Source organism: Lampetra planeri, chromosome 33 (genome assembly GCF_965212315.1).
Source record: "Lampetra planeri chromosome 33, kcLamPlan1.2.h2, whole genome shotgun sequence".
NCBI classification, from domain to species: domain Eukaryota; kingdom Metazoa; phylum Chordata; class Hyperoartia; order Petromyzontiformes; family Petromyzontidae; genus Lampetra; species Lampetra planeri.
The window spans coordinates 11,173,765-11,198,576 of NC_136139.1; the positions used below are offsets into that span (position 1 = coordinate 11,173,765).

Here is a 24,812-nt window from a genome sequence, read left to right on the forward strand (position 1 = left end):
AAATGGAAATATGGTTTGGGGGGGGGCAGAGCTTTGTGACGTCATATTTGAGGGGGGGGGTCTGACTTTGTGTGACGAGGGGGGGGTACAAAATCGTGAGTTGGGGGGGGGGCTGACTTAGACTCAGACCATCCTTTTGGGTTGATAAAATGTGTACGACCTTTGTGGGGAATTGAACAGCGGTTGTCCTTTGGATAGACTTAACCCCCATCATAGTAACGTGGAGTGGGGGGGGGGGGTTGTGGGGGGGGTGTGGAGTGGGGGGGGTGTGGAGTGAGGGGGGGGGAGTTGTGGGGGGGGGAGTTGTGGGGGGGGGGTGTGGAGTGAGGGGGGGGGAGTTGTGGGGGGGGGTGGAGGGGGGGTTGTGGAGTTGGGTGGGGGAGTGGGGGGGGAGTAGAGGGGGGGAAGTGGAGTGGGGGGGAGTGGGGGGGTTGTGGAGTGGGGGGGGTTGTGGAGTGGGGGGGGTTGTGGAGTGGGGGGGGTTGTGGAGTAAACCCGCAACACAAATCGCCGGCTCAGCAACAGCAGCAGCGCCGCTCGCTGCCGTTGGTCTGCCCCACGACGTCAGCGCCGACCCTGATTGGCCGAGATTCTCTTCGTGCCCACCTCCACTGACTCCCCTGATTGGTTGGTGGTGGTAGTGGGAGGTGATTGGTTGGTGGTGGTAGTGGGCGGTGATTGGTTGGTGGTGGTAGTGGGCGGTGATTGGTTGGTGGTGGCGGCGCGTGTCTATAAGAGGCGCATTCACAGGGAGGAGGTTCCTCAAACTGCCGCATCGGCCGCGAGAAGCGTCACCACCACCTCCACTCCACCCACAGAACCACACTCCAGCCCCTGACACCATCAGCCACTCCACACTCCTTCCACGCCACCAAGGGCTTGTTGTTGTTGTTGTACAAAGCAAGCAACGCAGCTGCCATCGACCGCCGGAGATGGCCGACCGAGACGTCACGTCGATCGACTTGAAGGACGTGGAGCTGCGAGACGGCTCCCCGGAGGAGCAGGAGGAGCAGCAGCATCGGCAGCAGGAGGAGGAGGAGGGCGATGCTGAGAAGGTGCTCATGAACACGCCGGGCGACGCGAACGGAGCTGCGGCCAAACTCGACGACGGCGCGTCGCCCGCGGCTCGCTTCACGGGCCTCACCAAGGAGGAGCTGCTCAAGATCTCGACGCAGCCATTCTGGATCCGGACCCGCCTCGCTCTGCTCGTCTTATTCTGGCTCGGCTGGCTCGCCATGCTCGCCGGGGCCGTGGCCATCATCGTGCAGGCTCCGCGGTGCAAGCCCGAGCCGCCGCGGGATTGGTGGCAGCTGACGGCCGTCTACGACGTCTCGACCGCGGCGTTCGCCGACAATAACGGCGCCGGCAAAGGGGACGTAAGGGGTGAGTGGTGTGCGGGGAGCGGTGTGAGTGGTGGGTGAGTGGTGAGTGAGCGAGCGGTGTGCGAGTGAGTGGTGAGCGGTGAGTGAGCGGTGGGTTAGTGGTGGTGAGTGGTGTGCGTGGCGCCCTGGTGTACGGGGTGAGTGGTGAGTCAGTGGTGTGCGGGTGAGTGGTGAGTGTGGCGTACGTGGTGAGTGAGTGGAGAGTAAGTGGCGAGTGGGTGAGTGAGTGGGTGAGTGGAGAGAAAGTGGCGAGTGGGTGGTGGGTGAGTAGCGAGTGAGTGGTGAGTGACAGAGTGCGTCGCCCCGGCATTTTGTCCGCCGGCTTCGTGTTGTTAGTCGAGCGCCAACACCCAAATCGTCGACACCACGACCACCACCATCGTGGTGGTGGTTGCCCCTGACTCGCCACTTGTTGCGACGCCGCCGGCTTCGTCGTCGGCATCGCAAGGCCCGGCCTTGATTGCATCATCCATTCATTCATTCGTTACCCCACACACCACCCCTCGTCGCCTTACAACGTTACCCTTCAACATTGTCACATTGCCGCCTTCCTCGTCTAGACAACGACGTGAATCGTCGTAATTAACCATCGTGAACGAGGCCGCCCGCTGTGTAACAAGATGTGAAGGTCGCCTCCTCCCCCCATACAGCCCGACCCGGCCATCTCGCACGATTTGTCACGAGTTTAATTAGAGCTCTTGAGATGGCTCCTCTGCGCGACAAGTGGATGTAGAGCGAGGTGCGACATTGCGAAGCGTGAGATGGAGGGAGAGGCGGTGGGTGGGAGGTAGAGGGAGGAGGAGATGGAGGAAGAATAGGAGATGGATGAGGTAGAGGAGGAGATGGAGGAGCTAGAGGAGGAGATGGAGGAGGAGGAGGTAGAGGGGAGATGGAGGCGGTCGATGGCGCGAGTGGAAGGCGAGGTGACGGTTCTCTCACCGCACGACGTCTATAAATTGTTTTTTTTATTCGCGGGGCAGTGAGACCCAGGCAGAGAGGCGACAACCGAGATTCGTTCTGTCATTGCGAGGTCACTCTGGGCACACACGAGGAGATGTGGCGGTGAGGCGGTGTGGTTGGTGAGGATCTGGCGTGGTTGGTGGGCACTGACGAGGTCTGTTCGGTGACGAGGGGGGCTTGGTGAGGAGCCGACGTGGCTGTGGTGAGGTGGGTGGTGAGGTGGGGGGTGAGGAGCCGGGCGTGGCTCTGGTGAGGTGGGTGGTGAGGTGGGTGGTGAGGGGGGTTTGGTGAGGAGCTGGGCGTGGTTGTGGTGAGGTGGGTGGTGAGGGGTGGGGGTGAGGTGGGTGGTGAGTGGGGGGGTGAGTGGGTGGTGAGGTGGGTGGTGAGGTGGGTGGTGAGGGGGGTTTGGTGAGGAGCTGGGCGTGGTTGTGGTGAGGTGGGTGGTGAGGGGTGGGGGTGAGTGGGGGGGTGAGTGGGGGGGTGGGTGGGTGGTGAGGTGGGTGGTGAGGGGGGTTTGGTGAGGAGCTGGGCGTGGTTGTGGTGAGGTGGGTGGTGAGGGGTGGGGGTGAGGTGGGTGGTGAGTGGGGGGGTGAGTGGGTGGTGAGGTGGGTGGTGAGGGGTGGGGGTGAGTGGGGGGGGTGAGGTGGGTGGTGAGGTGGGTGGTGAGGGGTGGGGGTGAGGTGGGTGGTGAGGTGGGTGGTGAGGTGGGTGGTGAGGTGGGTGGTGAGGTGGGTGGTGAGGGGTGGGGGTGAGGGGGGGGTGAGGTGGGTGGTGTGGTGAGGGGTGGGGGTGAGGTGGGTGGTGAGTGGGGGAGAAGCGAAATTTGAGTTGGAGGTTGCGTCATGCGCGGCCATGGCGCAGCGTCGCCCCCGGCTGACGCTGCAAGCTCCGCATTGTTAACGCGGAATATTTAATCATTTACTCCTCATTGCATAGTTGTCAAACCCATACGGTTTATCCCTTATTCTTGTACAGGGAAATCGCGTTTTCGGGTCCGTAAGGCATACAGCCGTTTCAACACGGGCAAAATTAGTTTTTTTATTGTCTATTTTTTGTGTTTCTCCCTTGTGATGGATGGGGCTTTGTAGGATGAACGTTGAGCTGTATAAGGGGCACGGGGTGACCAATAAGGTCTGAATTGGTCTGTGATCAGCTCGGCACTGATAAGGGGGTTGACGGGTTTGTCCCATTGCTTGAATGTTTGTTGCAACAGCGTATCTGCAGGGTTCACTTTTTCTTGGCTATTCAAATGATGGCAATGCTTTTTAAATAGGGAAAACAAGGCTTAGGGAAAGTGAATCGTCACAAAATGTAATGTTATATAATGTAGCGTGTCGGCTCTGAAGGCATGCAGGCTGGCTGGGTACAACTACACTATTAATATTCAAGACGACACGTTTGAAACGTGTGAGCCCCTTTTTGCCAAGTCACCTTCAGAGGGTTATTAGACCATGGCGCAGTGGAAACCAGTGATCCTCGTGGCAATGAGTAACTGTTACCCATCCAATGTGAGTTTGTTTTCTCCCTGATCTACGTGGGTTTCCTCCAGTTTCCTCCCATAGCTAAACTCGTACAATGTCATCATTGTTGGCCAAACAAACCCTCCTGAAAAAAAGTATTGGGATTCTGTGCTTGATATTCGAACACATTTGCAACAAAATCCATTGCCTTTGCTCCAACACCCATCCCTCCCCCGCCTTCACCAAACTGCGCTGACGAGCATGGTGAAGTAAGGTCAAATAAACCACATGACCCACACGGCGTGGGGAAGGCCCTCATCCAGCAGTGGATTAACGCAAGAGGCCGTACGTGTACGAAACAGATGAGAGTTAAAGTTTATCCACCTCTAATGGCGCCACGAAGCGTTGATGGGTAACCGTGCCAGATTCTCCTGTTATCCTCACGAGCCCCTCGTGCGCGCACCTGTTGACCCGTCCTTGCTGGTTACCAGGCGTGCAGGGCCGGCTGGATTACCTCAAGCAGCTCAACGTGAGGGCGATGGTGATGCAGCTGATTCCAGAGGACGCCGCCACGACCCGCCAGGAGGTTAACTTCACAAACGTGGACGTTCGCTACGGCCGGCTGGACGAACTCCAGAAGCTGATGACAGAGGCTCGGAGGAAAGGTGGGTCTCGTATTTATACTGCACCTCGCTCGCAGCGGTACATCTTGGAAGACGCGCTGTGCCGGGGGACGACCCCCCCCCCCCCAGTAGCAGCTGTCCCTGTGAGGCAGAGCGAACGTGTGAAATTGGGCTTTGGTCTCCCGGTGGAGGGCAGTGTCGTTACATTAGATTCCCAATTAATTCCGCCCAGCGCTCGCAACTCCAGCCATTAACCTCGTTATTCGCGATGGATATACGTTCCGGAGATGCTCGTCAATAGCACATTCTGCGGCTATTGGCCTACTAATATCGTACAGCGTCTGCAGATGCTTCTATAGCTTCAAGAAGTTCTATCATCTTTGTCTCATCACTCTCTCTCATCACTCTCATCACTTTTTCTCATTACTCTGTCATAACTTTGTCTCATCACTGTCTTTCTCTCTGTCCCTCTCGAGGCAGTCGTGCAGAGTTCCAGGCGTGATTCGCAGATAGCCAAAATCGCGGATAGCAAGTTCGTGAATAATGAGGGAACACTGTATACAAGTTCCATAAGCCCCACGTTCCAGACCGGGGGGTGGGCTACCAGGCGTGTAGCAAATGTGACCGTTGTGGTTTGCGTTTCATCGTCTAGACATCAAGATCATACTGGACATGTTCCCTGCCAAGTGGTTCAGCAACGACACGGGTGGCACCACGAAGATGCGTGAAGAGATGAAGGTGAGGCGACTCAATGTAGTGGACCGTGCCCCTGGCATCGCATTTTGGTGTGGTTGTCTCATGGTACACTTGCCCAATGGTGTGGTTGCCTCATAATGACTGTGCCCGTTTGTGGATTTCACAGAAAGCCTTGAAGTTCTGGATGGAGCAAGGCATCGCGGGATTCCGCATCAGTGTGGAGGGCCTGGGTAAAAAGGAGGTAATTCCTTGCTCTCCTAACCCTTGGCGAGATGCGTTATTTTAGTAAATGTTTGTGTATTCGGAAAAAGTTCAGCTTTTATTTTCACATCACCGAGGAGACGGTGTACAGGAAAAGCTGTTATCCAACATCCATGGGGAATAGAGGGTGCCGGTTCATCAAAGATGCCGATTATCTAAGTTATACTTACGGCTCATCAAATTTCATAAAACTTTTCAAGAAAGACAATAAGCCTACATTTGAACTGCTATACTCAATAATATAATCTCTTTACAGAGGTACTCACCAGTCTGCTGTCTAGAGCCTCCTAAGTTCATTCTAGAGAAGCAGTGGGGCAGCTTAGAGTGCAGTATACAATGCAACGATAAAGCACAATGCCATCACAATGGCGGACGTTAACAATTGAGACTGCCACGGGCGACGCCACTCAGCAGCATATTTGTATTTCCATTTGACAGATGCCGGTTAACGCAGCATTCTGGATGGTAAAGTCCCAGTTGGAGATTTTCCTGTAGTTCTAATCTCCCCTGGCAGCCCCCGCCACCCAGTATGCGATGCACCTGTAACCATACTCTTTGGTTCTTTCGGTAAAGTCACGTAGGTATTCAATAAATCACGATGTTTCGATCGCAACACAAGCAATCGTCATCAGGTGGGAAAAACCACAGCAAGAAAATTGCAAAAAAAAATTTATTGCTGTGGTTTTCCCTCCTGATGATTGCTTGTGTTGAGATCGAAACGTCGTGATTTAATTTATTTTATACCTACGTGACTTTACCGAAAGAACTAAAGAGTATGGATCCCTGCAGTCACGAAAACTTCAAATCTACACCTGTAACCAATTTACCTGGGGTCATTTTCTTTGCAGGAGGTCAATGATCTCTTTGAGGAGTGGCACAACGTGACGTCCGCCTACAGCACTGAGGACAAGGAGCGTCGGTGAGTGAGCACAACAACAACGACAGTGCCGTGGCCACTCGGTCGTGCATTTGATGCGTGGTGACTTTAATTGGTGACGCCGGTGTTTAATTCAGTCAGAATTTGTTTAGTATTAGACTCGTGGAGGACAAAATTCTTGGTTCCTTCGGTAAAGTCGCGTAGATAGAAAATTTCAAATAATAAAAAGTTAAAATAAAAGCAAGTGGGAGGACAAGCTGTGGAATGTTTGTCAAAGTCTTAAGTCTGTGTGGGATTTAGTGGTTAAATTACCACTGGTTATTCGGCATTTATTTAAATGACTGCATTGAATCTACAGACCAAGGCTCGTCCTTGACCAGTCTAAAAAACGTTGACTAAATCAACACCGCTTGTCGCTAACGTAAAAATAGCAGTAGCTGCCAGAGTGACTCTGAAGGACGTGTGCGTGTGTGGCTGTGCAGGGTGCTCATCGCCGACGCTCGGCAGGATTCGGATCTGGCGGAGTATCTGGTGCAGAACGGCAATGCTGACCTGCCCGTTATCTATGACCTACGCAAGTTGTCTGCCAGCTCCACGGAAAAAGATGTCCACAAGCTGGTCGAATCCGTCCTCACGAAGGCAGCGAACAAGTCCATTGGATTGGCGGTCAGTACCGCCGTGATTACAGTGCCGCTGGCATTTGTGCGTTACGCACACCCGCGCGCCGCACTGTGCGAATTGTACGATTCTAAGGTGCACAATCAGATTGACCTACATCTCTCGACGCGCTTGAGTTGCATGACAGTTGAAGCTGTGATTGTTGCGCAGCAGGGAGGGGGAGAGGATTACATTTGATGGGGTGGCCGCACATTTTGCAGATCGGAGGTCGCAACGGCTACTTGGCCACCAAGAATCCGGAATTGAACAGGGCCCTCGGCGTCCTGCTGCTCACCCTACCGGGCACGCCGTTCATCTACTACGGCGACGAGATCGGTTTGAGAGACTTCGAGGTCGGTCCCCCGCCACTCACACCACATGGACTAAATTGCTGCGGCCGCACCTGTGCTTTCACTGCTTGTGGTCGGACTTTCGCCCGAGTAGTTAGCGAGCATCGCAGTAATTGTAGTTGTCTGGTCTTGTCAGGGTGCGGAAATCCCAATGCCGTGGAACGACTCCAGTGGCATCGTCAACGTGAAGGTATGGTGGACAGCATGCGAACAACACCGAGTTTAAATTTATTACAAAAAACAAACAATATTGGGTTCTCTATAATATGATACAGGGTCTGTATGGTTCTTTAATACATGACCATGTCCCATCTTGTCCCCCCCCCCTTCACCGAATTTGTGTGCGCGCAGAGCCAGGAGACTCACAAGCATAACTCAACGTTGCTTCTCTACCGCAATCTCGCAAAGCTCAAGTGGTCCGAGTCGGCGGCCAAGTTTGGCGACTTGAATTATACATTGAGCAAGGACGGCGTGTTCGCGTTCCGACTGGTGTGGGACCAGAGTCCTCGCCTCATGATCCTCTTCAACCTGGGGTCCACGCAGCAAACGCTGGACCTGGTGAAGGAGCACAATCTCCCGCCGACGGCCAGCGTGGTGGGCAGCTCGACGCTCAACCGTTTGGACGACGTGGACCTCTCCAAGTTGGAGCTGGAGCCCATGGAGGCACTGGTGCTCAAGTACAACTACGTGGCCTAAAGTCGAGCATGGGCACGGTGTGAAGGGGGCTCTCGCCCCCAGTTAGCGGAGCCACTTGGCGGGCGAACGAAGGTGGTGGTGGTGGTGTAGTTGCACTGATATGGGAACAAATACATTTCTTGTTGTGTTTGTTAGCAGTCCAATTTGGATCTCGCTGTATTCCATTGCGACAAGATTTTACCATTTTGCTTGAACCTCGATTGCTTGTGAGAAAATAAATGTTACAAAGCCTAACCACGGTCCTCATTTTGTCGTGTTTCATGGAGGTAGTCGTGCGTTACCGACCCAATGTTTTCAGTTTGTAGTTGGGTGCAATTAAATCCGGTTACTTCAAGAAGCTCCCAGCACGAGATTTTAAACGTCGGACTTTGTGCCTAACAAAAGCGCACCTCCGATTAGCACGGTTGGGATACGTACAGTGCGACAGAATTTCAACATACAGCAGCACATTGGTGAAAACCTATGCAGTGGTAATTCTTGTATCTCCACATACATTGGCAGTGTTTCTGCGATGTTGGAAGTGTTTCTGCGATGTTGGCAGTGTTTCTGCGATGTTGGCAGTGCCACGCAGGCATGGTGGCGGTACTCTCTTGCATAACCTGTACCTTGTCCCACCATGCGTCGGCTGTGAGCGTTTTACGTTTCTGCTATCAAGGCGAGAGCTGGTTAATCAGTCGGGGAGTCCAAGGGCCTGCCACAGGAAGGTGTACTGTTGGGCAACCTGCAATGAAGACGGTGATTGGCTGAGTCAGTCAGTATTTTTAAAGGCCAAGCTAATGACTACGGTGCCGAACATTTGACTCGTGGGGACTGAACTGTTAGCAGACGAGTAAAACAAGTGCGGGTGTGTGACCATCTGTAGAAAATGGTGGTCGCACTGCAAAAACAGGTCACTGGACGAAACTAAAGCACTAACTGCTTTAGGTGTGTGACGACGCTTCACTGCGCTTTAGGGGCGAGCCATCATACGCGAGGTCAATACTGCGTGCGAGGTGGTCAGATGTGTGAACATCGATCAACATATTTGCACCCATGCACAAACACCGCACTGGATCGTGCGTGGCCATAGGTTAACTGGCCGGGTGTCGATCAGTGAAAATGCGCTTGTAACCGCCCTTAAAATCACTGTTTTGACGGTGCAGGGTAAGCGCGTATCGCCGTCGCTTGAGAAAACGCGTTCTCACCTCGCGCACGTGGCCGTCCAGGTCGTCTGGGCCGCAGTGGCCGCCCCCCTCGTGCACGCTGACCACCAGCGGCGCCTCGGCGGCGGCCTCTGTGGCGGCCTCTGTGGAGTCACAAATCCACGTTTTACGGAGTCGTTACAACAACTATAAACAATGTTTTATTTTACCAGCTGTAAGACCCACCGAGCTATGTACGGGTTCTTTTTCAGAAGTGATCTGGCTATCGCGAATGACGGCTCGACAAAAAGTGGCTTTTCACCTGTAAATTGATAGCAGCAGCAGCCAAACACTTTAAACGCGCGTTTCGAAATGTGGAGGGAAAAACCGAAGGGCCCGGAGAAAAATCCACCCGACCACGGCAAGAACGTGCAAACTCAAAATATACGGGCATCGGGATTGAACCCACTAACCTCCTGCATACCAGGCGAGGTAGTGTTAACATCTCAACACCGTGCACAACCTGCCGCTCCCCTGGAGCGCAACGATGGACACCACCGTGCCAAACGACAAGTGGCCAGAACCTGACGGTGACCCCGGCGTTCGCCGCTCAGGAAAGAGGCTCGTGGTTTGAATCCAGCAGCCGCCCTGATTAATACTGTACCAACGGTAAAACTAACTGTAAAAATAATACAAGTGTTTCCCGGTGCATGTTAGCGATCCCGTGACTTCATTCGCAAGAGTAGGCCATCGTGCACAGGCGTCACGGGCCAAAGTTGAAAAATGAGCCGCAAGTTACTTCAATTGTGATTCTACACAGCAGCATTCATCGGGCGGCCTCCTTCAAACCCTCCAAGACTGTGGAACACCCCCCACAACCCGCCCAGCAGAGTGACTCCTCGAGTTGAGAGGGCGCCCTGCAAAAGCCTGATCACCCTGAGGCTGCTGATTAAATGGATGAAAAAAAAGTTACCTATTAAGTCCAAAGCGAGACCACTGATTTAAATAAAAGCTCCCAACAGTGGATCGTGCAGCGTCCTGATGGACACTAACAAGGGTTTCTATTTTAAATCGAGAACAGGCCGAGCAAAGAAGCCGTCGCTCTGTGGAAGGAAAACGAGAGACAGCTCCTTTCACCGTCATCTGTTCGCCGAGCGCTCCCAGCTACGACCGGGCTGACACGATTCCCGCCTGAACAGTCCCGCCTGCCCTACTGTCAATAAAACTGCACCACGACTTTGAATAACCCCATTCATCATGTAAAACCCACTCATCTTCATGTACGATTTAATAAACTTCTGTACAGCGCTTTGGGAAAGGCACCATAGATACATTTCGATAAGAAAATGAAATCGCGAGGTGATATGTAGAGGTTTTTTTTGTTGCTATATTCTCTAGAATTGAAAGAATATTCTGGCGAAATAATTACATTGGAAGGAGCACGCATTGAAAACTTTGAGCGATTTTAAATGAATCGTGGTCAGTCTTCGGTATTTGTTAGTCCCACCTCCTCAGTGTCACTATTCTTACTCATAAACGTTTTCCGGACTTCCGCCATTTCAGCTCACCTCAAACTTTATTTTGTTACCCGGAAAAACCCATGTGGCCAGTCGCCGAGCTAGTTGAGGTAACAACTGGCCCCGCAGCAGCCACTGACAGCAACAGAGCGATTGTTGGGGTCGACAGCAGCCCAGCCAGCAGCCAGCCAGGAGACTCGAGGCATCGATTATTGCTGACGTGGAATGCAGCGTGGAGCGAGGCATTTTTCAGTCCACTGCTCAAATCCCCGGCCTTGCCCCCAACGGAAATCCCACAAATGACCACAATCCGCGGCGAGAACAAGGGGAGGATTCTCCACTCGTTATCTGCACCCATTTCTGTCGCATTGTTTCTCAGATTGTCTCTTTCACTAGTACTTGTACACGCTTCACGAACCCGATCGGACGCAATCCGCACGACTCCTACTCCGCCCTGGCAACACACAATCGGATGCACGTGCAGCAAAAAAAATTCTGATCGATAATACGTGGTTAGACTTCATGCCCCATGGTGTAAAGTGCAGTCTCCGACCACTATTATCCACTATCTCTGATTATTATCAATTCTATCTCTCTTGGCGCCTCTCTGTGCTGTAATAAAGGGCCGTTGCCAGAAACATCGCCCGTTACCAATTTCCTTTTGCCTTTTGAAGCCGCACGGCGTTGTCGAGCGGCGTGTCGAATCTTCGTGAAATACTCGGGACCTCCGGAATAACGCACTGGAGTTTCAATAAGGGGAAACCAATCCCAAGCGTGATTTCATGGCCCACGCCATGCCGTTGAACCTCGGGCGGCCGTTATTCTGCAGCGAGTGAGGCCTTCCGGCTCTCTGTTTTAACACAGCGACTCCAGTCGCAATGCCCATGGCAAGACACGGGACATCGTCGCTCACCCTGCCAACACCAACAAGCCACGCATAAGGTAGGGGGGGGACCAGGCTCCTCCACCCATGGTGTCGAAACAGAAATTTGTTACAACTCTTTCCCGTTCTGGTGATGTACGTGCACGTCATCAGTTTTCCTTCCGATTCCGTTCCGATTCCGTACGTTCAAGTCGACGGAACGGAATCGATTTTGGACGGCATCGGCAGTAACAGGCCACGCGGGATGACGTGTGGCACAGTTTGGCGCTAGCTATCGTAGTAAAATGTCTTTAAAAACAGCGGCGATAGTACACCTTTGTAAATAAAACTTACGCTGAGCCACGAGCAACTCGCACACGTCTCGGAACGGGGAAAAAGTTAAAAGCTATTTTGCTTTGAGAAAATAATGGAATAGCTCGTACGCTAATAATCCACAACAAACATTGCAATGTTGTGGATTTGCTCTCCAACACACTGATGTGCTGAACAAGTAACGAATTGGCATGTTCTGTTCACGTGACAAACCTTACTAATTGGCTGTGTAGGGTGGTGGCGGGTTTAACGACACATTTATATTTACACGATCTAACCAAAAAAATAGATATTATGGATGAAATTGGTCGTGAAAGCCTACGTGTTAAACAGCACATACTTTACTTGCAAAACAACAACAGCTAAAGACGAACCCATCGCGTAAAGCAGAAGGCAAACGTGCCAAAATAAGCAGCATTCTCAGTCATCTACTGAGCTCGAATAATTTACTAAGAATCCACGAGGAGACCTTGAAACCCTCTCGGTAATCAGCCACGCGCCACCTGGTGGACAGGTAAGGGGGTGTGTGGAGCGTGGATGGATAGGTACAGTTTGGGGTTTCAGATTTAAAACAATTTAGGCATTTTTAAGGAAAAAGTTAAGATATTTTTTTCTGGCCGGTTCTTCGGATCGATTCACAGATGGCAGTGTGCTGCGCACCGTGATTTCCGAGCACCGTCTCCCCCCCCCCCCCCCCCCCGTCGCGCTTCCGCCAAACCTCACCGGCGCCGGCGAGGGGCGGCCGCGACGCACGGTGCTCGGCCATCGCCTGGCGCAGACGCGAGACGTAGCGCAGCACCCCGGCCGCCGGCACCAGGCGGTCCCCAAGCGAGCAGCTGATGTACATGGCCGGGTACGCCTGTGCAAGCGGGGCACCACGGCGCACACACAGGCAGGGCACGGCGCACACACAGGCAAAGATCCCCCTACCCCGTGTTGACTTTAACAGGCTGCTGGGGCAAGTGCTGTTGGGGTTTGGTGGGCAGCACCACGCCCGGCTGCCTTTGTCTGCCCAGGTAAGATATTTACTACACATCGCTCTACACCAGGTACTCATTTAAGGCCCAGAATCGGTTCAGATAATCGTCGCGGGTGTTGGCCATGAGCAGGAATCAACTCGGGTCATCGAGTTCGTAATGCAGTGCGTGAACCGCTACACGACCGGTGCCCACACGCACGCACATGCAGCTCCCAGCTGCTCCACGCTCACTTAAGTCGCTGGTAATGTGTTGCTAAAGCGACACTCTCACTTGGACTCTTTGGATTCGTGTAAAAAAAAGGTGATTCAAGAGCAACATTCCACACCTGAGCAGTGTTAAAAAAAATATCGTTGCGTACAAACTGGGGGAGCGGTGGCCCGGTGGTGAGCACGCCGTGCTACGGTACCGGCGACGCGAGTTTGAGTCTCGGTCACGCCCCAGCCTTCACCAACCCGCACCGACCAGCGTGGTGAAGTTTGGTCAAGAACCACCGTGACCAGCACGGCGTTGGGGAGACCTTGAACCAGCCGTGGTGGATTGGCCAAGATCTGTGAATCATTATTAGTAGAAACCCTTGCAGTGACAGAAGCACAGCATTAACCCAAAACCCAATTAGTGCATAAGAAAGGGATTTTGGGTTAGACTGTGTCAATATAAATGTGTCGTTAAACCCAACACCACCCAAAACAGCCAATTAGTAAGGTTTTGCACGTAAACAAAACGTGTAAATTAGTTACTACTTCAGCACACTGGTGTGTTGGAGATTAAACCCACAACATTTACAATTCAAGTACTGTGACATTTCGCTAGTGATTACAACCAGTCTCATCAGGCGATTAGCCAGAATTATGAAGTCTTCCTGTTTCACCACGCTGGTCGGTTTAGGTCTTAAATAGAGTAATGGTGATGTCATCACGGTGATGTCATCACGGTGATGTCATCACGGTGATGTCATCACGGTGATGTCATCACGGTGATGTCATCACGGTGATGTCATCACGGTGATGTCATCACGGTGATGTCATCACGGTGATGTCATCACGGTGATGTCATCACGGTGATGTCATCACGGTGATGTCATCACGGTGATGTCATCACGGTGATGTCATCACGGTGAGCCCATGAGGTGCGAAGACCAGCTAAGATGCTCACGGCGACGGATGAATGTCCAAGTGGTAGGCCGCAAGTAGGCCGTTATTAACAAAGTCGCGTGTTCCCCAGCGCTGGCCCAGACTACGTTGGCGCCATAACCTGTCTCGGGCCTGGCGAATCCGAACGAGGCTCGCGCTCGTGAGATGGAGTGACCCCCCCCTCCCCCCCGTCGCACCCGGCATCCCATCACTCTCTGCCGCACTGGCACCTGCGGCCGCACGTTGGTGTAGGGGCAGTAACTGCCGATGTGGCGGAGGGCGGCGGCGTCGCTCAGCGGGTCGCCCCACTCGCCCCGCTCCTGCGGCGTGAGGGGCAGCTCCGGGCGGTGCATCGTACCCAGCACGTCCAGGAAGGGAGCCTGCGGAGGGCACGCGGAGAACGCACGCGAGATCGTCGGGAGCCGCTGTTCTACCGAGGTCGTCGTTTCACCCACGATAAAACCCACCGCGCTCACAACTCCCCGCGGAGAAGGATTCGGTCAATTTCCGCACCGCGAGTACGAACGGGGCCCCCCGCGGCTAAACGCAGCTCGGCGCTGCGGTGCGGTGCAGGCCGACCTGCAGGACGACGGCGCGCACCAGGCCGGGAGACTCGTTGCACAGAGCGCCGGCCAGCACGGCGCCAGCGCTGGAGGCGGCGAGGGCGGTGAGGCCCGGGCGGGAGAGTCCTCGAGTGTGGAGCTCCGCCAGGCACGAGCGCAGGTCGTGCAGGCCGGCGCGCTTCTGCGCCCCGCGTCCCGCCGCGTGCCACCAGCGGCCGCGCTCGCCACCGCCCCTGCGCGCCGCACGGTCGAAGCCGCTCACTCTCTTTCAGCGGCGATCCTATAAGCATCCTCCAAACCAGTGCTTGGCGACCAGGGCGCCGCAGTATTTTTGGAAACATAAGAACCTCACTGTCCACAAGCTAGGACGAACGAACTCGCCTCGCCGATCAGCGGCTGCTCCACCCCCCGCCCCCCGCCCATCCCCTCTCCATTGGTCGCACACGCAGGCACGGCAGCAGCAGCAGGCGACCCCGCAGCCGCCACCCCCCGGCCCTCTCTCGACTCCCTCGGTCGGCGCACGACGGCGCAGTTGGGTGCCGCGGAGATGGAGCCGGCTCCAAATTGCTGAGCGCCGCCGAGTGACGGAGGCCGAGAAGCACTGCTCTCAATGGCACCGGCGACCGTGCAGCGGCGGGTCGACAGAGGGCTGGTTCAGGACACGCGCCACCGACGCTCGCCACGGCCACCGACGCTCGCCACGGCCGGGAATCCAATTGTGGGGGGGGTCCGTTACTTGCCACCGCACGATTGCGGCATTGTTCTTTTTTATCTCTACAACAAAATGCGAGCCCGACGTACCACGAGCGGTGCAGAGTAGGGTGGGGTGGTGGGGGAGGCCTCACCGCACGTGGCAGAACGCGAGCACCCAGCCGGCGTCGGCCAGCACGCGCAGCTCGGGCCTGAAGCCCATGGCAACGTCCACGCCGTACGCGCCGTAAACGTGCGCCAGCAGCGGTCGCCCGGAGAGGTCGCCGCCGGGGGGGTCGCGCGAGTGCAGCACGGTCAGCGGCACCGCCGTCCCGTCCTGCGGTACGAGCGGAACGACGGCGCCACCGAGTCACGGCGCGTTCCCGTGAGCCGCACGAGTCGGATGAATTTCGCGTCTCAAAGTGAACCGGATCGCCCACGAGCATTCTGGCCGAGCGAAAATATACATTCCGCGCGATGTCCCTCGTTAAAATTCCCTGAACCCTCCCGTCGGCCGGGGCTCTCTCCCGAGCGGCACCTGGCTGACGGCGTGTAGCCTGTGGACGGAGTAACCGTCCCGCTCGACGCTCCGCGCGGCGTCCCGTTTCGCCGTCGCGTCCCCCCCGGGGTCCCCGTCTCCCGCGTCCCCCCGGACTCGTGCGCTCGCCACGTCCAGCACGCGGCGCTCGCCCGGGAGGACGGGAGACGAGAGGCGGAACCCAAACTCCTCCGGCCCCCGCTCTGCGCTCGCGTCCGGCTCCAGGACGCAGGCCCACGGGGCCAACTGCTCCTCGCGCACACGCACGGAGACATCGCAACGGCGCGGCAAGGAGCGCAGACATTGAAGGGTTACAGCGACCGGCGTGGCTGAGTACGGAGTATGGTCAAACAAGGACCCCATAATCGATGCGGGGAGGACTTCATCCAGCAGTGGATTGACAAACGCCGGTGAGGTTAACCCCGACTGTTACATTACAAGAACACCTCGACATTCCTTGGGTGGGAGTGGCACCAGAATTTGGGCTATGGTTTGCGATGGGAATTCAGTCAATAACACACTTTGGAGTTAGGTGACCCAAAGATCAGTTATGAGCCCCTACCGCTGGCTGTGAATCTGCGTGGGAGGGTATTTGGTGGTTCTCTCACGATTTCATTTTGTGGTTCAATGATGTGAGATCAGCAGTGGCGGCGGTGGTGGTGGCGGCAGTGGTGGCGGCGGTGGTGGCGGTGGTGGTGGCGCCGGTGGTGACGGCGGTGGTGGTGGCGGCAGTGGTGGCGGTGGTAGTAGTGGCGGTGGCAGTGGTGGAAGTGGTGGCTGCGGTGGTGGTGGCGGTGGTGGGGACGACCGGTCCGTCGCGCCCACGTCATAGCGAGCGAGCGATCGCTCGGTGCAGGAGGAGCGCCGCATCCACCTGCACGGTGGCGGCGCGGTCCGGACGATCGTACGGAACCACGGACAGCGCCAGAGCGCCGCGCTCCGTCGTCAGCGACGCGACGAGGCACGAGTCGAGGAAGTCGACGTCGAGCAGCCGCGAGCCCCGCGGGGGGCGCCACAGCGGCCGCCAGCCCTCCTGGCCCGGGGCCGACTCGCTCGCCTGCAGCACCTGGCCCGCACGCACCCACGCAGCGCGACCTCTGACACGTGCCGTACGAGTGGACGTTGAACTTCTTTCGCACCGTATATAGCCAACCGTGCTAATCGGAAGTGCGGGAGTACTAGACCCGATGTAAAATTGCTTTGCTTTATTTTTACGATTTAAAAAATAAATGTCTCCACCGTATTATCTGCGACTCATTTTTGTGTGGGAGAATGGCCCGCGGAAGTGGACATCACAGTGCTGCCTCTGAGGACCCTTCTCCAAGTGACACTCTGGCACACACGCACGGTAGAGGGCAGCACTTTCCCACTCGCTCTGCACATCAAGGCGAGGTTCAGTCACGTGACAGTAGTCAAACCGATCTTTTCATTCTTAAAGCCAGAATTCAGCCAAGTTAAGTTCAGAACGAATTTAATGTCGTGGGTTTTCCTCTGCAGCCATCAACTCACATCACTACCCGGTTTAATCACAAGTCAATCTGTGTTTGTTTATGGGTCTCTCTGTGTGTCTATGGGTCGCTGTTAGTCTATGTGTCTCTGTGTGGGTCTATGGGTCTCTGTGTGGGTCTATGGGTCTCTGTGTGGGTCTATGGGAATCTGTGTGAGTCTATGGGTCTCTGCGTGAGTCTATGGGTCTCTGTGTGAGTCTATGGGTCTCTGTGTGAGTCTATGGGTCTCTGTGTGAGTCTATGGGAATCTGTGTGAGTCTATGGGTCTCTGTGTGAGTCTATGGGTCTCTGCGTGAGTCTATGGGTCTCTGTGTGAGTCTATGCGTCTCTGTGTGAGTCTATGGGTCTCTGTGTGAGTCTATGGGTCTCTGTGTGAGTCTATGCGTCTCTGTGTGAGTCTATGGGTCTCTGTGTGAGTCTATGGGAATCTGTGTGAGTCTATGGGTCTCTGTGTGAGTCTATGCGTCTCTGTGTGAGTCTATGGGTCTCTGTGTGAGTCTATGGGTCTCTGTGTGAGTCTATGCGTCTCTGTGTGAGTCTATGGGTCTCTGTGTGAGTCTAAGCGTCTCTGTGTGAGTCTATGGGTCTCTGTGTGAGTCTATGGGTCTCTGTGTGAGTCTATGCGTCTCTGTGTGAGTCTATGGGTCTCTGTGTGAGTCTATGGGTCTCTGTGTGAGTCTATGCGTCTCTGTGTGAGTCTATGGGTCTCTGTGTGAGTCTATGGGTCTCTGTGTGAGTCTATGCATCTCTGTGTGGGTCTATGGGTCTCTGTGTGGGTCTATGGGAATCTGTGTGAGTCTATGGGTCTCTGTGTGAGTCTATGGGTCTCTGTGTGAGTCTATGGGTCTATGTGTGAGTCTATGGGTCTCTGTGTGAGTCTATGGGTCTCTGTGTGAGTCTATGCGTCTCTGTGTGAGTCTATGCATCTCTGTGTGAGTCTATGGGTCTCTGTGTGAGTCTATGGGTCTCTGTGTGAGTCTATGGGTCTCTGTGTGAGTCTTAGGTCTCTGTGTGAGTCTATGGGTCTATGTGTGAGTCTATGCATCTCTGTGTGAGTCTATGCATCTCTGTGTGAGTCTATGGGTCTCTGTGTGAGTCTATGGGTCTCTGTGTGAGTCTATGGGTCTCTGTGTGAATCTATGGGTCTCTGTGTGAGTCTATGGGTCTCTGTGTGAGTCTATGGGTCTCTGTGTGAGTCTATGTGTCTCTGTGCGAGTCTATGGGTTTCTGTGTGAGTCTATGGGTCTCTGTGTGAGTCTATGGGTCTCTGTGTGAGTCTATGGGTCTCTGTGTGAGTCTATGGGTCTCTGTGTGAGTCTATGCGTCTCTGAGCGAGTCAGAAGTGACAGGGCTGAGACCATCACCCGCGACATTTGAGAACCTGGTTTAATTCGCAGGCAACGAAACCCGGACTCTAGCCCACGACCTCAACGGTGCCGACTCGGCTCTCCGACCACTCGGCCACCGCCGCTCCCACCTGGTACTCGTCGCTCTCCGCCAGCGCCGCCAGCACGTGGAGGCGCCCCCCCGCTCGCTCCACGTGGTACGTGAGCCCCGGCGCCCGCTCCTGCACGACGCGCGGGGGACACAGCGGCGCCGCCGTGTCCAGCAGCAGCACCTCGGAGCTGTGGCCTCGCCAGCTGCGGTTCACCGTCACGAACCGGCCGTCGCGCGTGCGCGCCAGCTCCACGAAGCAGCTGCGCGACACGGGCGGCGCCGAGGGTCACGCGGCGCCGGCGAACGAGGGACGAGGGGGTGGGGGGGGGGGGTCACGGGGTCAGATCCGGGGTGCGCCGGGTGGCGGCGTGGGCGGCGGGGTCACCTCTCGTCGTGCTCCTGGAATAGCCGGCGCGTCACGGCGCCGGCGTCTCCCAGCTGCAGCGCGCACACCGCCCGGGGGATCAGCTCCTCCGCCACCTCCGTGTAGTAGAGCACCGAGTCGGTGGCCCACTCTGACGCACAGAGGGAGGCACTGCGTCAGCGCTCACGGTGGCGGCGACGCCGGCCATGTCTGTGTACGTCCCGGGCGGAGGAAGCGGCGATTCTCGTGCGTCGGTGCGCTTGGTGCGTGTCCGCGCGCGTTCGTGCGTTTGTGGAAGTGCGTGCACATCTGTGTGCCGTGCCAGCTGTCACAGGTGCTCGCCAACGGCACTGTCTGTTAAAGGCTACACGGGGGATGTTTATCTTTGCGTTTGCGTCAGCGTGCGTACCCGTGTCCAAGCTCAAGGCCTAACATTCTTCCTCTGCCGATGACTCACCACCTCTTTGCCCCTTAAACAACAAACACGGCCACTCGCGACCACGCGGGCCGCGTTTCGACCCCGCCACACAAATCCCCGTCGCATCCCGGACGCTTCCCCCGTGCTCGGGACGAACGGCGCACCGACGGCCGTGACGCTTGGCAGGCAGCACAGGAGGGCAGCGCCGGGCGAGCGGCGGCGGCCGGCAAGGCCGGGCCCCGGCAGCGCCAGCACGAGGCACGCGAGCGCGGCGCTGCCGCTGCCGCAGGAGACGGTGAGGGCGAGGAGCGAGCGTCCGGGGGAGAGGCGGAGGCCTCGGAGCCGAGCGTCGCGCGACGTCGCGCCTGGCGGGGTGCGGTGCAGATCGACGAGGAACTCCTCCGGCCCGGCCCCCACGCGCGACGCTGCCGCACGACACGACGATATCGTTACTTGATGCTGCTGCTGTTGCTGCTGTTGCTGCTGCGCCTTTATACAGAAAAGCCTTACAAGCCTCTCGTTCTTAGGAGGGTCATGCCAAGCCTTCACAGGGGGAGGGGGGGGGCGGCGATGTTGCCAATGCATTATTTCGATCGAGTATTTTCCAGTTGTTTCTCAGCAGTGGGATGTTTGCCAACACCGATTACATTTTGCAGGGTTGTTTTGTTTTGATTGAGCTATGGGAGGAAATGGAGAAAGCAGGAGGAAATCCACGCAGAACAGCGGAGAACATACAAACGCAACACACTGAGAGGCGCCTTAGTCGGGAATCAACCCAGGAACTTCCAGCTGTGAGGCGCAAGCGTTACCACTGTGCCACCCCCCACCCCGCCATGGAGAGGTGTCGATTACGAACGAACAAAACGGAAGAAAACGCCCCCGAGTCGTTTCACCGCTAAACTCGGCGCTGCCGTTGTGACTGCGTGCGGGCTGCGTGGTGGTCACCTGCTTGGAGCGCTCGTCGGTAGACGCGGCCCTGCACCTCGTAGTAGACGTGGTCGCCCACCACCTGCACAGTTGAGACTTTCATTTGGACAGAGATGCGAGCAGCGACGCGCGCGAATCGTCCGCTTCGGAAAAAAACGTGAGCCGATCGTGGCTTTCCATCGTCACCATCGTCGTCAACATCGTCGTTACCGTAGTCATCACCGTCGTCACCGTCATCACCATGGTCGTCACCGTCGTCGTCACCATTGTCGTCACTGTCATTACCATTGTCGTCACCATCGTCACCGTCGTCGTCACCATCGTCGTCACCATTGTCATCACCAGTCATATTTATTTATAATGCACAACTCCCAACACACGTCTCAATGCATAACCTGGCAAACATCTTCATGCAGCACTGTGTATATAGTGCAAAATAATGTGCGCTCACTAATCGCAAGTTGCCTTTGCCATATTGCAACTGTCTCCTCTACAGCCTCTCCACATCCCTCACCTCCCCACATCCCTTACCTCTCCGCATCCCTCACCTACCCGCATCCCTCACCTCCCCACATCCCTCACCTCCCCACATCCCTCACCTCCTCACATCCCTCACCTCCACACATCCATCACCTCCCCGCATCCCTCACCTCCACACATACCTCACCTCCCCACATCCCTCACCTCCCCACATCCCTCACCTCCTCACATCCCTCACCTCCCCACATCCCTCACCTCCCCACATCCCTCACCTCCCCACATCCCTCACCTCCTCACATCCCTCACCTCCACACATCCATCACCTCCCCGCATCCCTCACCTCCACACATACCTCGTACTTCCCACCCGCACCCATAAGTGAGATCCCAGCGCTCCGATCTCTTCCCTGGCTCCCAATGCAATCTGGGATCGGCAGCGTCTCGGGATGCGGTCGCATCGAGACGCCGCGTTGCGTCACCGCGCTCCGAGTTGCGTCGCGATCGATCGAGGCACTCTCACCGTCGCGTCGTCGTGCTCGGTAGTGAACCGTGCGTAGGCGTCCTGCAGCTTCTGCCGGATCCTGCGGCTCCTGCTCCGGTCCCTGTCGAACGCTCGCTTGCAGTTCCGCGCCTCGCTCTCGAGCAGAGCGGCGTACTCCTGCTGCCACGTGTGCGCGGCACGAAACGCCCGCGAGTCACATTTGCCCGCACCGCGTGTTCACGTGACCCATTCAGAGGCGGCCGCGTGGCTCGGAGGTCAAAGACGGTGAGCCGGACCACTGAGATTCTGGGGTTTCAGCCGCCTGTGGTTACATCATATTCTCAAGCGCAGAGAGCTGATGCTCTCCGTCCGTTCACCAATGACTGCACAAAACACCCATTACGTAATATATTAATCTGAGTTTAATTATGTTACAATTAAATATCGGTTTGGCTGCCATATAACGAACATTACTCCGTAGCAGGGCGAATGAGAAAGTGCTGCCCTCTATCGTGTGGAAACAAAGTGTCAATTGAAAGGATCTCAGAGGTCGTTCTGCAATATCCACTTCCGAGAACTGTTCTTCAACACGCAGGGTCACAGTAATCTCCGAGAGATCCAAATGAAAACTTCCGTCTCATGATGTGACACCAAAAGGACGTAATTTCATACACAAAACTAACATCATTGGCTCATGGATGAGAGAATAATTTGATTGTGTCGGACAAAGTAAAAGTGTACAGTAATGCATGGATGTGCGGTCAGGGGAGGCAGGGGAGGCAGGGGAGGCAGAGCCTCACCTGTCATATTCCAATGAAAATAGCTGTTACGAAAAGTAAAAAAAAGAATAATCAAACTAAATAAATATTTAGATTTTTCCACTGATCTGTTATAAATGTCATTTCTGTACGATTCCAATCATTTTTATAGTCAAAATCGCCAATGCGGAGCTCCGCTGCAAATACAGGAAGAGACGAGAGGTGAGGCAGCGACGAGCTCTGCCTCCCCTCTGATTGAGCGACCCCTCAGTAACTGGATGGAGCGCGGGCAATAAGCGCGTGCCTGTTACTATCTCAGTATGTCACCAATGCAATGTTTGTAGACCCCTTCATTTCATGTCCTCGGCTTCCATACTCCAGGTAACTTATTTCACTATGTGTATAAAGATATTTAGTCCTGCTGGTTTCTGGAATGAAAAAGCACCAGGGGAGGCAGCCATCACATCTGCCTCACTGAGTCGGGCGTGTCTAACATGCCCCCCCCAGTGAGGCCACGCCCCCTCTGTGAGGCCACGCCCCCTCCGTGAGACCACGCCCCCTCAGTGTGTGAATCTGGCTCTGACACGAGCCAGTTCCTCCCCAGCCATTGACCTCACCGCACGTCACTGCAGTAATGTCATACTTTTTACGACAATTGGATGAACATAACCAGAAGGCCAACATAGCATTAACCCACTCATCTAAAAATGCGGTCGCAAACTTTGTTTTATCAACCACGAATATAAATTTGTGCCACAAGTGGACAGCAGTCCAATGGTCACCACTTCTCCGTGGCTGGTTCGCTCGTTGGTGAGATGTTAACTGCCTCGCCTGGTGTACAGGAGGTCGTGGGTTCGATCCTGACGCCTACTGTATATTTTGAGTTTGCATGTTCTCCCCCGTGGTCGCGTGGATTTTTCTCCCGGCCCTCCGGTTTTCCCCCTCTACATTTAAAATCAACATGACTTTAGTATTTGTCTGCTCTAAATTTCCACGTGATAAGCCACTTCGTTGAGCTATCATTTGTATTGACAGGTCGCTTCTGAAAAAAGAGCTGAAATAGCTGTGGGCCTTACCTGGTAAAATGTAATAAAACGTGTTTATATCATGGGACATTTATTGGCAGTATCAAAATGTAAGAATTGGTTTGACCCTTTCTGGCAATAAAACAGGTGTTAAGATACTTTTTTTTATTATTTCGGTAGAGTCACTTATATCTAAGGACTTGTTGTTTCAGCAGCCTGTTTCTCACTCCCACCTGAAGATGGTTGCTTGTGTGGCGATCGAAACGTCGTGATCTATTATTATTTTTCTACCTACGTGACTTTATCGAAAGAACCAAAGAGTCTGGATCCCTGCAGTCACGAAAGCTTCAAATCAAGGTGTTAAAATGTTTAAACACCAAACAGAAACATTTTGCAAGCAATCCTGTCTGCATTAATACGCATTGCATATATTGCCGGAGCATGTTTGTTGTTTGCATTCTAGATTTGAAGCTTTCGTGACTGCAAGGATGCATACTCTTAGATTTTTTTTCTTCGGTGACTTTACCGAAAAAAACCTAAGAGTATGTTGTTTGCATGTTCACCACAAGTACGTGTGGTTAATGCAGACATGATTCAGTACAAAACGGTTGCTGTTTGGTGCTTTAACATCGTAAGACCTGTTTAATTGCCAGAAAAGGTTAAAACCAACTATTATCTTGAAAAAAACAAGTTTAGAGTCCTTCCTCCCCATTTGTCGCTCCGTCGCATTGTCAAAGCGTTTCTCTCCCATCGCCCTCGGCGCACCGCGTCCACTTTCCGAACGTTTACCGGCGAATCGCCGCCGCGGCCGGCGGCAGCGGAGAGCGCGCGGCCCACGAAGCCGCCGAGTCGGAGGCGAAGTGCGGGGAACGTGGCCCGGGCGACGTGCAGGGGCACCATGGCGCCCCCGCTGCTGCCACCGCACAGAGTCGCTTCTGTACCGAGTCGCGTGTCTTTGTGTGTTTTGCGGCGATGTTCTTCGATTTAGCCAGGCGGGCGGAGGCGAGGTTCGCGAATCGAGGCGGGAGCGCTCCCCGGTTGCCGCGGGCACGCGGACGGTCGGGTGATGCTGCAAGCAGCGGCTGGAGCGGAATGGCGAGGACTTAACGATTCCGCCGATGGGACTAAGGCGCAAGCTATTGACGTAGATTGTACGTTTTTAATTATTATTTAGGTGTTTGATTCACTTCGTGGTTACTAGTTGGTAACGCCTATGGCCACAATGATCATGATTATGGTCACGCCGGTGACATCGGTGCTGTCGGTTGAACACGCTTCTTCAGGGGGGGGCGGGGGGGCGTTGGCGAGTGCGGTGTTCACGACGTTCGTTAAAGATGCCAACAGCGCCCCCGCACCCTGCAAGACTGGATAACGAAGGCGTGCGGGCGAGGGGAGGTGGGACGTTATGGACTTTGTGGATCGTTCAAGCCCGCGCACCTCCAGCCTCAAGCCCGTCCACGCTGGACCAACACGTGCCGGAAGCGCCGCGTGCGCGCCGCCATGTTGACCGGCGCGGGGCATCACGGGTAACGCGCAATGTTGTTGTCGTCGTGCAGCTGGCTGGAGGAAGTCGGAACTAAAATAAAATGGGCTCCGGAACTATTAACGGCGACGGATTTCCGAGTTGCTCCCGGAGGTTGCGTACGGGACCGCGTGGGAGTTGACGGTTGGCCATGTTGGGTGGGGGTGATGGGGGGTGGGTGGGTCGTGTTGGGTAGG

General features: G+C 55.2%; 2 protein-coding genes across 4 annotated transcripts; one reads left to right on the forward strand and one right to left on the reverse strand.

Moving 5' to 3' along the window:
• The first annotated feature begins 749 nt into the window (after nucleotides 1–749).
• Nucleotides 750–8,196, forward strand: SLC3A2 (solute carrier family 3 member 2). Its single transcript, XM_078610293.1, has 9 exons — nucleotides 750–1,383; nucleotides 4,294–4,467; nucleotides 5,078–5,163; nucleotides 5,288–5,362; nucleotides 6,231–6,301; nucleotides 6,742–6,925; nucleotides 7,138–7,269; nucleotides 7,403–7,456; nucleotides 7,618–8,196. Exons 1-9 carry the CDS (start codon nucleotides 933–935, stop codon nucleotides 7,960–7,962), a joined length of 1,572 nt encoding a protein of 523 aa, XP_078466419.1. The 5' UTR covers nucleotides 750–932; the 3' UTR covers nucleotides 7,963–8,196.
• On the reverse strand, nucleotides 7,482–24,763 carry LOC144729788 (prolyl endopeptidase-like). Of its 3 annotated transcripts, none has more exons than XM_078610291.1 (14): nucleotides 23,883–24,763; nucleotides 21,350–21,487; nucleotides 20,369–20,432; nucleotides 19,588–19,848; nucleotides 19,027–19,156; nucleotides 18,682–18,901; nucleotides 16,571–16,762; nucleotides 15,697–15,942; nucleotides 15,314–15,495; nucleotides 14,485–14,701; nucleotides 14,136–14,285; nucleotides 12,519–12,654; nucleotides 9,147–9,247; nucleotides 7,482–8,683 (listed from the first exon to the last, which is right to left on the reverse strand). In XM_078610291.1, exons 1-14 carry the CDS (start codon nucleotides 23,991–23,993, stop codon nucleotides 8,633–8,635), a joined length of 2,199 nt encoding a protein of 732 aa, XP_078466417.1. In that variant the 5' UTR covers nucleotides 23,994–24,763; the 3' UTR covers nucleotides 7,482–8,632. The 3 variants fall into 3 exon arrangements, with proteins under 3 accessions (XP_078466417.1, XP_078466418.1, XP_078466416.1); XM_078610292.1 differs by having other exon boundaries at nucleotides 9,147–9,235; nucleotides 21,350–21,490; XM_078610290.1 differs by having other exon boundaries at nucleotides 21,350–21,490.
• Nucleotides 24,764–24,812: the final 49 nt, after the last annotated feature.

Bases quoted from the DNA above. Each gene is read 5' to 3' on its own strand.
- SLC3A2 (XM_078610293.1), top strand. From the start codon at position 933: ATGGCCGACCGAGACGTCACGTCGATCGACTTGAAGGACGTGGAGCTG. The intron at 1,384-4,293 runs GTGAGTGGTGTG...GCTGGTTACCAG, and splicing joins CGGCAAAGGGGACGTAAGGG to GCGTGCAGGGCCGGCTGGAT. The intron at 5,363-6,230 runs GTAATTCCTTGC...TTTTCTTTGCAG, and splicing joins AGGGCCTGGGTAAAAAGGAG to GAGGTCAATGATCTCTTTGA.
- LOC144729788 (XM_078610290.1), bottom strand. From the start codon at position 23,993: ATGGTGCCCCTGCACGTCGCCCGGGCCACGTTCCCCGCACTTCGCCTC. The intron at 19,849-20,368 runs GTGACCACCACG...GTCGTGCGGCAG, and splicing joins CCGACGAGCGCTCCAAGCAG to CGTCGCGCGTGGGGGCCGGG. The intron at 19,157-19,587 runs GTGCGCCGTTCG...TCTGTGCGTCAG, and splicing joins GCCAAGCGTCACGGCCGTCG to AGTGGGCCACCGACTCGGTG.